General features: G+C 37.7%; 1 protein-coding gene across 1 annotated transcript in view; it reads right to left on the bottom strand.

Moving 5' to 3' along the window:
- LOC150090933 (nostrin-like) overlaps positions 1-12994 on the bottom strand; it is a 133853-nt gene that overhangs the window by 67790 nt on the left and 53069 nt on the right. Inside the window, exon 2 of the mRNA XM_090380717.1 lies at positions 3644-3714. Coding sequence (XP_090236843.1) covers positions 3644-3714 — 71 coding nt within the window. The remainder of the gene's footprint in view (positions 1-3643; positions 3715-12994) is intronic.

Here is a 12994-nt window from a genome sequence, read left to right as displayed (position 1 = left end):
TAAGTATCCCATGCATTTTTCTTCTCTGCCATATGCCTCATTAGTTCATCTGACATCCATTTTGGCCTAAACCTTGAACAATATTTCTTAGTTGGTATGTAAAGCCTAGTAGCTTCCAAGATAAGTTCTTTGAATGCTTCCCATTTTGAATTTGCTGTTGGTAACATCATCAGTTGGTCCCACTGTATAGAATTTAAATACTGTCTCAGTCCATCGTAGTCGCCTTTACGGAAGCAATAACCCTTCCCTTTACCCCTAATGGTAGTTACCTCTTTGAGTAAATCCCACTTCAGCACACTGTGATCACTGCCACCTAGTGGTTCATTTATCTGCAGATTCTTAATGCATGAAGAATCACTGCTGATAATCAAATCAAGAGTATTGCTCCCTCTAGTTGCCTCCCGAACATGCTGATGTAGAAAACAATCATCCAATAAATCCACAAAAGCCCTGCTAGTGTGTGAGTATCCAGCCCCCAAATTCCAGTCAATATCTGGGAAATTAAAATCTCCCATTATAAGACACTCTGATTTACTGGCCCATTCTATTTCCCTGTACAGTTCCTTATTATACTCATCAGAGTCATTAGGCCTATAGCACACTCCTACTCTCAATTTTGATCTCCCAATGTTTATGTCACACCAAACTGACTCCACACTGCACTGTCCAGCGATGTCGACTGGCTTCACTTCCTTGGTTTTTATGTGTTTCTTAACTAATAGCATAACACCTCCCCCCTTCCTATCCTGTCTATCCTTTCTGTAGACGTTGTACTCCCCAAATTGCAGTTCCGCATCCCTTATATCTGTGTGACACCACGTCTCTGATATCCCAACAATATCTGCCTTCGATGTTTTGAGCAATACCTCAAATTCATCAAATTTATTTACTAAACTCCTAGCATTGGTGTACACGCAAGTATACCTGCACCTGTTTCTATTCTTAGCTACCCTAACACAACCCATGTGTTTACTTGTACCACAATGGCTCCCAGCAGTCTCTGAAATACCATGCATCTTGTTTTTCAGGCTTCTGCTCATTCTAATAGAAGCAGTGCAAGAATTTCTTTCACCTCTGCCAGTGGCTACTGTCAATCTATTGGTCTTTGTCTCCCCCCAAGCTAGCAGTTTTCCGACCCACTGCCTAACACTGCCTCGATAGCATCAGCAAATATTCTTGCACCCTTTCTATTTAAGTGTATCCCATCCCTGTAGAAGCAATCTCTCCTGTTAACAAGTACAGTCCAGGCTGAAAAAAATTCTACCCCTTGAGCCTTGCACAATCTTTCCAGGGCCGAATTGATCGACAAGGCTCTCATCATATACTCCCTCCTATCGTGTCTGGGCAGAATTGCAGACACTTTCAAATTCAACCCTAATTCTCGGCTTTTGTTCAACAGTGACCTGTACTTGTTAAGTAATTCTGCCGGTCTCCTACTCTTAATATTATTAGTGCCAACGTGTACAACTATATCACCTTTTGTGCCCTTAAAAGATGATATTCGCTCTACAACGTCATCAACCTTTGCCCCTGGCAGACATACCCTGGTCCTGTTCCACCTATCTTTTTTACAAAGCATGTTCCCCGTTTCCCTGACAATAGAGTCACCAACAACTACTAGTTCCTTCGGGACCAGCGCATTCTGCCTTGGGGGTTGTCTCTGTGTCACGCGATGCCCAAGTGCAAGCTCTGGCGTTGATGTGGGCAGCTGAGGGCTTGATGGGCCCCTCAATTTAGTTTCTTCGAGGGCATCCACTCTGTCCTTCAAGCTCTCATATAGGCCCAAAAGAACGTCGAGTTGTTGCCTGATATCGATACACTCCTTGCATCGCGCACACACAAAGACATCCCCCTTGGCAGTATCATGTCCCGTACCCGATTGCTCTGCAAACATCAAGCAAACAGTGCATTTTATAAGGCTGTGAGTCAGAGGACAACTGCCCCCCTCAGTTCTGCTCTGAGCCACAGCACTTCCATTAGCTTGAGCCTTTTGCTTTGCTGCTCTGGTCTGAGTCATGATTCTATTAATTTATTAATTAATTATGTTATGTTATTAATTATATTACGTTTGTAATCTAAGTCGTTATATGTATTTATTTAAACGTACAATTTAACTGCTAACCAAGTTCAACTAACGCTATCTAGTACGGTATATAACCTACGGTATATCTAGTACGGTATCACAATGGCGGGAAAGTTAATAACGGTAGCGGTAGTTACGAACACGTGGAAACCCTTACCGATACTTTTACAAGGCCGAGTAAAGAATAAATACACCAAATTAATCAAAAAATCACAAAATAATGTTATACTACTAAATTTAAATCAAAAGTTTTAGAAAAATAATAATTTCAAATCAATAAATAAGAAAAATCCACTTAGCGGCTTGGAACACGACCGTCACTAGTAGTTCACAGTTTCAACATTTCTTATTAAGTTGTTTGGACCTAACTACTAAATGGAACTGTTAGGTATTTCTTTTGGTCTGGGTATGCCGTGAAAAAATTACTGAGACACTAAGGGTGCTGTGAACCGAGAAAGTTTGGGAACTTCTGACATAAAATACAAAATGAAGAAATGACTGTTGGTGGAAATATTTGAACACTGTTGACTTTCTCTTTTCATCAATCAATTTCCGATATCCGACAACAATCTTCTCTGGGCCCTGGCGAAATAAATATCGCAGAGAACCTCAAACCTTTTGTTTGAGGTTCTCTGTAATACGAAAGATTTCATCTAGTTCTTTTATTGTTATCTCCTTCGCGGTAACATTTTCATCTGGCTCATTTAAAAATCTGAATTTTTAAATGCAAGTCTGCATTGACTTTATTAGCAGGAGACAAACAAGTAACATGTTTTCTTCCGATGGTTGATGGAACACATTGAGGCGGGCAGCAGGCAAACATTTGTTTATTGCCCATCCAACATGCAGTAAGCTTAATGTGCAATTCAAATCTTTTTCAACTATCGCATAAAAAAAAAAAAAAAAAATCGTGTTAACTGGAAATTTGCACCGTGTAAAGTGAAAAGGTATAATTTTTCAAATAGCAGTAACTGAAACACAAGTTAATCGAACTTGCGTTATGCGAGACCTGGCTGTAGTCTGGATTACTGCAATCACACTATTTCTCAAAATGCACAACAGTTTTACTGTGCAGCCATTGGTTCTGGTAAAAACTCAACTGAAATGAGGAGGAAAAAATTTTTCAACTACACCCATCACTTTAGAATGGCCATCCACCAACTACTAAACGGAATAAATAATGCTGAATTTCTGTCATAAGACAAAAACCAGCATATTCGGCCAAGTATGACAGTTGATTTTTGAAAATTACATTAAAATGTCTCCTGGATTTTAATTCATTTTACAAAAAATCAAAGAAACTAGTTGAATTCCAAAATTACTGGTGAAAGACTCATCTAGTTCACCTGACTCCCACTATCAAATGGGCAGACAGCTTTGGGGAAAAAAGGTACATTGGGAGAAGGATCATATATCAACAGATTAGATATTCTGATCAAAACTATTTATTAATATTTGTATTTTCCAGGAGCACAACTGCAACATCTCTCTCTCTCTCAACATTGCACAAATAAAGAATAAATATGAATAAATTAGGTAATGATCAAATAGGAAACTTACACATCTTTCATTCTCTACTGTGTCACCATTGGAGATACAAACTTCTGAATACACTTTAATATCGTTCTTTTCTACCAAGAGAAATTAAATTGTTATATACAAAATTATACATAAGAATATCACACTTACTGAATTTTTATAATAGTAAGAGCAACAATTACTCCAATTAATATTCACAATGCTAAAAAATACTGTAGATGTCATTATCTGCATTCAACCAGAGATATCAAAGAAAGGAAAGGAAAAACGAAATATATTTAATAAAATACACAGAAGTTCCTCAACTATTTAGGAGTGTGATAGGAAAATTGCATATTAATCCTAGTTGATTGTAAATCATGTGCTGTTTTGTCATAAAAACATACTTTGTGTCAGACTTCTACCTTATAGGATTGTAACAGTTTTTTTCTTTTGCAGGTCTTAGTTTCATTTTGAAGATCAATGTGTATATACCCAGCAAGAGAATTCTGAATTAGTGTTGCCACGTGTAGCTGAAATGAGCCATATCTCACTGAAGACATCCAGAAAAACTGAGCCTACTTAAAGATCTGCTGGTGTTAGTGTATAGTGTACAGCTTTACAGGTCTTGTGGCCACGTGAACCCTGCGTCCACAAGACCTTTAAAAGAAAAGGGTAGATTATAGTGTAGTGTTGGAGTGTGTATCAGTATTTTTCTACTGGTCTCTTTGCCATTGGGCCGTTGGAAAGTCAAGGTCCCACCTTTGCCCATCCATTACTATGAGGGCCAGGCAATAGGGTCGCATAAGTCTCTGGAAGGATGAACCCTAGCAATACTGGGCTAGCCAGGGAGGAGAAAAAAAAAAAAAAGGGAAAAAAGAGAAAAGGAGAAAAAAATAGGAAAGAGAGAGAGGGGGGGAACAAAGGGAAAAAGAATTTTTTATTGGAAATGAGTGCAGGGATGACAGTTTGAGTTTTAGAGAAAAGAGGAGCTAAATGCAGGTAATAGAAGAATAGGGGATAGATGGGCATCCTACCATCTACGGGGGGAGGGGGTGCTGGTAAGAGCAGTGATAGCATTTAAGGTGGTGGAGGTCACCAGGCAAAAGTGAGGGGATGAGGCAGAGCCCTTGGGTGAGAGAATGGGAGAATAAAAGTCATAGGGCCTATGTGAAGGTACTTGCTGTCAGCGAATCGATCCACTGTCTAGACCAGCTGGAGCCAGTGTCAGAAACTCATGCTGGGGGGGGACTTCTGGGGTAGGTTTGCCTCCACTGCATTCAGTCCAGAGGAGAGGGATTTGTCCCTTACAAAATCACAACACAATCATGCCAACCTATCCTACACCTGGCCAGTGCCTTACCAAGACTTCTGTCGGCCCCGGGCGAAATATTCATCTACCGACCTCCTCATTGCAAATATTATTGAAGGTAGAATTCATAAAATTGAAAAATAAAGGATACATCCAACAATTACTGAAATCATAATTATTTATTTAAACTTTTAATGACTAGTACATTATTTATATAAACTTAAAAGTTTTCACATCATTATCTTACCATATTTGTATATATATTGATATAAATTTGTGTATAACACCTGATGTTTTTATCTTTTAGTACATCTTGTCTCTTGATATAATGTCCAATCCATTAATTCTTTCTTGGCCAACTGCTGCTGCTCGTGAATGTGTTTTAATCATTTTGAGTCTTAAAAAACTCCTCTCTCTCTCCAGACGTAACTGTAATTGGCAATGTTAATAATATCCAAAGTGAAATGGTGATAACTGCAGCCATTACCAACTCACTGCAGGATGGAAGCCTCCTTAACAATTCATGCCGAGGGAAATGGACCATAATCTGCCACGCTGGTCCAGTGCGGGTTGGCAGATCGACCATATTCAGCAGTCAGGGGCTTGAACCCCGGTCTACTCAAAGAGCGTGTGCTACTGCACTCTCGCTTCTGCCCACTCGGCTACGGAGATGTTGGTATATAATTCAACTAAGTTTTTCTTGAATAAATGTGAATTTACTAAGCAACCAAACTTTTTTCCTTTTATAAAATTGGATTTCTTGACATAACTCTTTGACATCGATGTCGCTGCTCCCGTCTTCATCGGTGAGAATTCGTTCAAGGTGTTGACATTTCGTTTCTATTGCACTTTCAAATAACTTCATGAAGTTTTCTAATTTTAGAATAAGATGAAAAGCCAAGAATATTTCATTAATCTGATCAAATCTTTCTTGCAAGCTAATAATAGCTACATCGATTGCAAGCTAATAATAGCTACATCGATTATTTCATTAAAAAATTCCGTTTCAAACCTTTTGGTTGGATCAATAGTGTTCATCTGATGAAGTTTCATAGCTAAACTTGTGATTCTTTCTAGAAACTCGCACTTCTCGTAACACTGACGGTACTTCCAACTCAGTTGCAATGTCTATAGCTTTATCCAAATCACAGTTTAAATCCTGATGTTCTAAATTCCTTTAGTTGACTAAGAGCACCTTCTATCAATACAACTGCAGTGTTCATATTAAATGAACACTGCAGTTGTATTGGGACAAATTATTGGGACAAATGGAGTACAAGCAGGAATTTTACAAGAAAACAGAAGAGCTTTTTACATTCTGGTGTTGTGCATACTTTAAATTTAGTTGTATCTGATGCAGCATATTCTTCAACAACAGCATAATTATTTTTTGGAACATTACAAAGATTATACACGATTTGCACTCCTTCGCCAAGTGAGTGAGATATTTTAAAAAAGCATGTAAAAATTATTCTGAAAAATCTACCAGAAACAAGATGGGAAGGAAAGATAAAAGCTGTTGAAGCAGTATGATATCAGTTATGGGATATTACAACTGTGTTAAATGAAATCAAGAACCAAGCCAAGCAAAAAATTTCCAATATTTGCTTCAAATAATTTTTAATCCCTTCCTCTCAATGCCAAATTTCATGAAGCTAAAATTTAATTATCTCAATTACTTGGTCCAAAATCATTCTCCAGCATATATATTTTTTCCTTTTTTTAATTTCTCTGTCAAATTTTGTTTTACAACATCCATAATTTTATTGGATTTTAAGCGGAGCTCTAATTCCTTCCACTGTTGCATGCATATTTTATGATTTTGAGAGTTCTCATGCGAGCTTAAACCATCTTGTGAATGACGCCAAGAATGGAATCCAGTAGTTTTCAAGAGAAAATTTGCATGAAAAAATAATTTGCAGCAAAAGCAGAAAATAGCGTCCTTTTTTTTCTGAGTATGTTTTTATTTATGGTTCTGAAATGATGCTCGGTTATAAACTGTCGGTGAAACAAAACTCAGTTGTAAACAGCGTTTTGATGAAAGTGAACTGTTTTAAATAATAAAAATAGGCAAGAATTAATTTATTTTAACATCTGATTAAAAAATAAATAAATTTACTGTAATAAGCCAATATTGAATTTGTTTTATACAATGAAAGTATTATATTAAGAAACAACCATATTTTTTTTATATTTAAAAATTTTTTAAATATCATTGTAATTCGGGCCTCCCTACATTCCCTGGCTAAGGGCAACTTCCCGTTCCGCCCGTACCTAGGTATGCCACTGCACCTGGCATATCAATATGCAGACAGTCACAATATATAATTTTTTTTGTTTGTTTTTTGCACAAATTCAGGTGCACAAACAAAGGACAGTACATTTAACATCCACCCATCATTTGCTCATCAGTGTCTCACTCTTGCACACAGCCCATATACAAAGACAGCATGCGAGTGGGACATTACACATTTTTATTATTTTTTGTTAATACTGCATATAGAATTCACTGCCTATTGCAACGTTTACACACATAGTCTCTCATTCACTCTACAGATACACATCTTAGCCTGCCAATATACTATTTACAGATTTTTTTAAATTTTTTTATTATTATTATTGGACAGGCATTTTGAGGGAACATTTACACACCTATACAAGTTGGATATTCACATTCACCCACAATCGTTCAACATTCATTTAATTCTCACTTGTGACAGCCCTCTAGATAAGAAGAAGGGGGGGAATACTTTTTTGATTTGAAAACACCTTTGGTGGTGCCTACTAAATTTTGGACTAAAGTGAAACCAATTGTCACGATTTGTGACATGAAAATGTTGCAAAAAAAAAAAAAACAGAATAGTGAATTCCAAGGGTACAAGAATGGAAATGACGTCATTTCCATTTGGCGATTTGACCGAAAAATCACGATTTTGCATGTAAATTAAGTCCACTGACATCGTTTCCATGTCGCAAAATCACATGTCGACATGATTTTGTTGATTTGATGCACCATTCATGCGACAAGACATGAATGGTGCTTCAAATCAACACATCTGTTGCTTCACCGCCATTATTTTCTTATAACATATGAATGTTTGCGAGTTTGAAGCTTGATGCTCCCTGAAGCCTTGTTAGCGGAGACAGATACTAACTTTTTGATCACTGTGATGGCGCCTTTTTTGTTCTAGCCCAAAGGTTCTTTGGGAGCATTATTCAGCCACAGCAAAATGTGTGTATGGACTACTGCAATGTTGAAATTCTATGTACTTGAAAAAGTTGACCATGTAAAATTGACCAAACATGCTATAACATTTCGATTGCAACATGTTCATAATTACATCCACACTCTTGTTGAAGTATATCGCACAAGTTACAGCATCTTTGTTCACTAGCGTTACCTTCTGAATGAAGTCAGTGTCGCTCGCATCATCCTCACTAATATCGTGCCGCTTATTCTGTAGCTTGTACAATAGCTGAAGCAATTGATGCCAACCGATTTCATTGGCACTCAGAGTCAAGAGCTGTCTAATCATGGCAAATAGATCGTGCTTATGTTGAGCCCAGTAGTAGGTCGGGGTTGGAAATATCCTTAGGAAGGCCAAATTGTTTTCAATACGGCTGTATTCTTTGGATTGAATTTAGTTGTGGGTCAGTTTTGTATCTTTACCTAAGTACTTGAAAGCCACTGTCAAAGAGTCTCTCATTCTCAATCTCATTACCTTCGCTGCTACATAAAGGAGATGATATGGAGTAATGTCACATCGGTCAGATCGTCTGAGCTCACTTGTTGCTATCGTGAATGGAGTCAGACGTGAATGTTCTGAATGTTCTGAATTGTCAAAGATAAATGCTGGGAAAGGACAGTTCTTCTGCATGCTCATCAAACAGTAAGCTCTGTGGTACATTCGTTTCTCCTGGGACGATTCTAAGATATTTATCGTCACTCCACAACATTTGATGTTGGGCGATGAAACTTTCCTCACTCGAAACTGCTTTGTTTATGTTGTCTTTAGCCAAATTAATTTCCATGTGATTGTCGTGAAAGAATGACTGATCTGTCATGATTTGATACAATCGATAGAGAGGCATGTCAACCAAATATTGAAGCCATGCTTTTACCACTTGCTTTCTTACTAACTCGATCAAATAGCTGGACTTGTGTATTTTCCTGCATTTTATGTGACATGCATACAGACAATATGGCATTCTGGGCAAAGTGATCAATGCACCTGTTTCAGTCAATCTCTCTTGGCAAGAAAGAGACCACTGTGTTGAATGAAACAGGCACATTAATCACTTGGCCCAGAATGCAATATTGTTCGTATGCGTGTCTCAGGCACCTTATTTGCATAAACAGTAAGCAAAGGGAAATAAGCCTCTCTCTCTCTGTCAGTAAATATGATGGAATTTCTGGGTAGACAAAGCTATTCGACTTAGATAGCGCTGGAATGGTGCTGTTCTTAAGTGATCTTCTGCTGCTATGACACACAAGGATCCCATCGATGTCAACATCGGGAAATGTAGCGTGTATCAATGGTGCATCATTAGCAGCTGGTTTCTTTGTGTCGTATTCGAACCATTGATGATCGCAAATGTAGCATACAGAACAGAAATCATTTTTCATAAATATCCTTTCAAACTCTCGATGTGCAATCTTATGTTAATAGTAGTCAGTGTGAGGAAAAAGAGCTTGATCTTTCATTCCAACACTTGATTTTCTGTTTGTCCTTTACGCAATCTCGATAGCCTTTGTCGTTTTTGCTCGCTGACTGCTACCTCCATCTTTATTTTGTTAGGTTGGCTTGCTCAATACTCTCGACAACATTCTGCATTTGACTTTGGCATTGTTTGGCAAAGGCTATAGCAGTGTGGCATTCAGTCCCTTTCACTGCTCAGAAAATTATTGATGTGAAAACATCTATAGCAGCAGCTAACAATGAAATGCAACGAAAATGCAGATTGCAACAATACAGATACTACTCGTATTGTTGCATATACTATCATATTATTCAACAAATGGCTACAATTAAATGGGTAATTAGGCTATTGGCTTGGATTTCACTAACCTCTTCTAAACGTTTTTTCGGTACAGTAAGTAGCAGGCATGTGCATAAAAACATTACATCATTTATACTAAATATTCGGATTGAAGTATGACGCTAATGTTACTAACATTGATTCGTAGTAAGTAGCGGGCGTGAGCACAAAACGTTACATTGTTTATAACTTCAGTTCTAGCTGTTAGATTTTAAAATGGTTCTGATTTTCGACAAAGATGTTTTCACATAAAACATCTTTCGTGCGTACAGGGTATACATGTAGTTTTTTTTTACTTGATTTGGTTCCCATAAAATTTTGTTAATGTAAATTAGAAACACTGTTTACTTGAATTAATGAAGAATACTATAACACCAATGGCTTGGTCAAAGAGGTCCAATGGAGATGCCTCCAATATCATTTCATTAGAATTACTTTAGGTAAGAAACTTCTGAAATCTTATCTACACATCATGATCACGAATTAATGAAATACAAACGAGTAACAGCTGGAAGGTGTTAATTGCTTGTAATTCAATTTATATGGTATGTAATATCACAGTAATTGTTCATTTGCATATTGATGAAGACAAACAATTTCGGCATTTGCTTCCATAAACAACTTTTCATGATTTCTCGATAAGGCCAGAATATTGTAACACTGTTGATCAACCATTAATTATAAAAATTAAAGATAAGTGAGCAAATGGTCAAGGGAAAACAATGATACAGTAAAATCTTGTATTTGTTCTTTTCTGAGGACTGGCAAAAAAAAAGGTGTACCTTTTGGGAAAAGTTTTAATTTCAATAATTGATAATAATCAAAGATTCTAATAAGAATGTTGATTATAATCAAAGAATAAAAACATTACTAAAAATAGTTAAATCATTCACTTATAAAGAATACATGTACTGCATGTTTTCAAATTTTAAGGTAAAAATACAGTATACTGAATATAATTAGAATCCGTGAGAGTTGTTATTGTAATTTGGTTTTTAGGAGTATTAGCAACTAAGGCCATATTGCTCCGGGGATATGCGGTGGTCATTCCCTGACCTTTCCGCATCCTCCGTATTTGGTGGTCACGGGCTTGAACCCCAGTCTAATTAAGAAGTGTGTGCTACGCACTGCTGCTCCTGCCCACCTGGCTACGGAGGCACCCCGTGAGAGAGAGAGAGAGAGAGAAAAAGAAGTGTAAAGATACTAATATACCTAGGTCCTTTTAAGTGTTTTCTGGACAGCACGATCCTAACATGCATAGTTAATGCAATGATCTTACTGCTCACAGCAGAACAAACTTTGCCTTTGCAAAGCTGCCCCATTATTTTACTATCTTCAACAAACAGCATCACCAAAAATACACTTAATCTGCCATTTATTTAAAAGATGAGAGGCACTAAAACAGCCTGTTAGGATAAAAATGTTCAAAATCTCAAAAAGGCCTTAGGAAAGAGAGTAGAAAACTGCAAAAAAGTTAAATACGGGGTTGTTAAAATTAAAGTATCCCTATGTAGAGGGCTCAGGAGCGAGTTCTGAGGCTCGTAATTAAGAGAAATTTGGACAACGTGTGTATGTGTGTGTGTGTGTGTGTTATGGGGGTTTAATGGCGCATAAGCTGCTGTGGCTATAATGCACCTATTCACATGAAAATGCTAAAAACAAAATTTAGGCCTAACAACTTGGTTGTGTTTACAGAGATATTTAGAATTTATCATATAGTCCAATTATTTTCAGATAAGAGAAAAACTCGTTGATGTTTGCATCATCTCCAATAATATGTTGTAATGTCATTGGTTCTCATAGATTTCTCAGGGAACACAGTACGGATGTTCTGTCCTGTTGATGTCCTGAAGGCAGTCAATCAGAATATGTTTGACTGTTAAATTTTCTGAACAGTATGGACACTGAGGAGGATCTTCGCCTCGGAGCAGATGGCGGTGAGTCAGATATGTGTGTCCGATACGTGCCCGGTGCAAGAACCACTTCTTCTCTTCGCACTGTTTTGGTGCTAGAGTGCCAATGCTTTGGATCGTTTTTCAACTGGTAGAGATTATTATTGGTTTGGGTGGGTGCCACAGCTCTTTTCACTTCGCGAAACATGCTGTTTGTATGATGTGACAGTAGTCAGAGGCTGGAACCAGAATGGAGGTTAAATCAAAAGTTGACAGATTTTTAGCAGTTTCATCAGCAAGTTCGTTACCCTTTATCCCCGAATGTTCTGGGATCCAGCAAAAGATCATTGATTGATGACATTCTTCAATTTGTAATAGGAGTCTTCCGATTTAATTTAACACAGGGTGAGCCTTGTAGGAGGAGTTTTGTATTGTGGTTATTGAGATGAGAGAGTCTGTGTATACAACATATTTTATAGATGGGTAGAGATTCAAGTTGTCTAAAGCTAATTTTATTGCAGAAGTTCTGTGGAGAAGCTGCTATACAAATGTACTCAGGTGGAAGGGCAGCCGAAATGATAGTACTGACACTGCTCCAACGGCTGAATGTGATTTTTTTTTAACGTAAACCCGAACATGAGAGGTATTAGAACCTATAGTACTTAGTACCGTGCTTGGGTTGGAGGTTGAGAAGATGAAAGAAGATATTTGTTGACATTGGACTTAAACTTCTGTAGACTGCAATTTTCAGGAAATAAGTATAAGGAAGGTTGTTCCAGAAATCGGCAATGAATAAACGAGAAAGGTGAAAAGTTGGTTCTGTGAGTTTGAAGTTGGACAGTAAATGGATGTTGGCTGGTGGCGACACGTGTTTGGACTGTTTTGAAAGAGAGAGCGGGAATTATAGAAGCCAATTCAGAAGAACAGTGCCCATGGAAGTATCTGTAGAAGAGGCATGCAGCAGAAACAGTACGTCTATGAGACAGCGAGTGGAGAGACTCTGTAAGAGATGAATTATTAATTAACCTAACTGCCCTCTTCTGAATGGAATCAAGCAGCCTGAGAGAGGTTTTGTGGGCACAACACCAGATGTGGGAACAATATTCCATGGCAGGGCAGATTTGCTATTTGTACAGAGTGAGCAGCTGT

This window comes from Mastigoproctus giganteus, chromosome 1 (assembly GCF_048544385.1).
Source record: "Mastigoproctus giganteus isolate SK-2022 chromosome 1, ASM4854438v1, whole genome shotgun sequence".
Taxonomy (NCBI): Eukaryota; Metazoa; Arthropoda; class Arachnida; order Uropygi; family Thelyphonidae; genus Mastigoproctus; species Mastigoproctus giganteus.
Note: the sequence above shows the minus strand (reverse complement) of the source record. Positions and strands in the feature narration are given on the sequence as shown.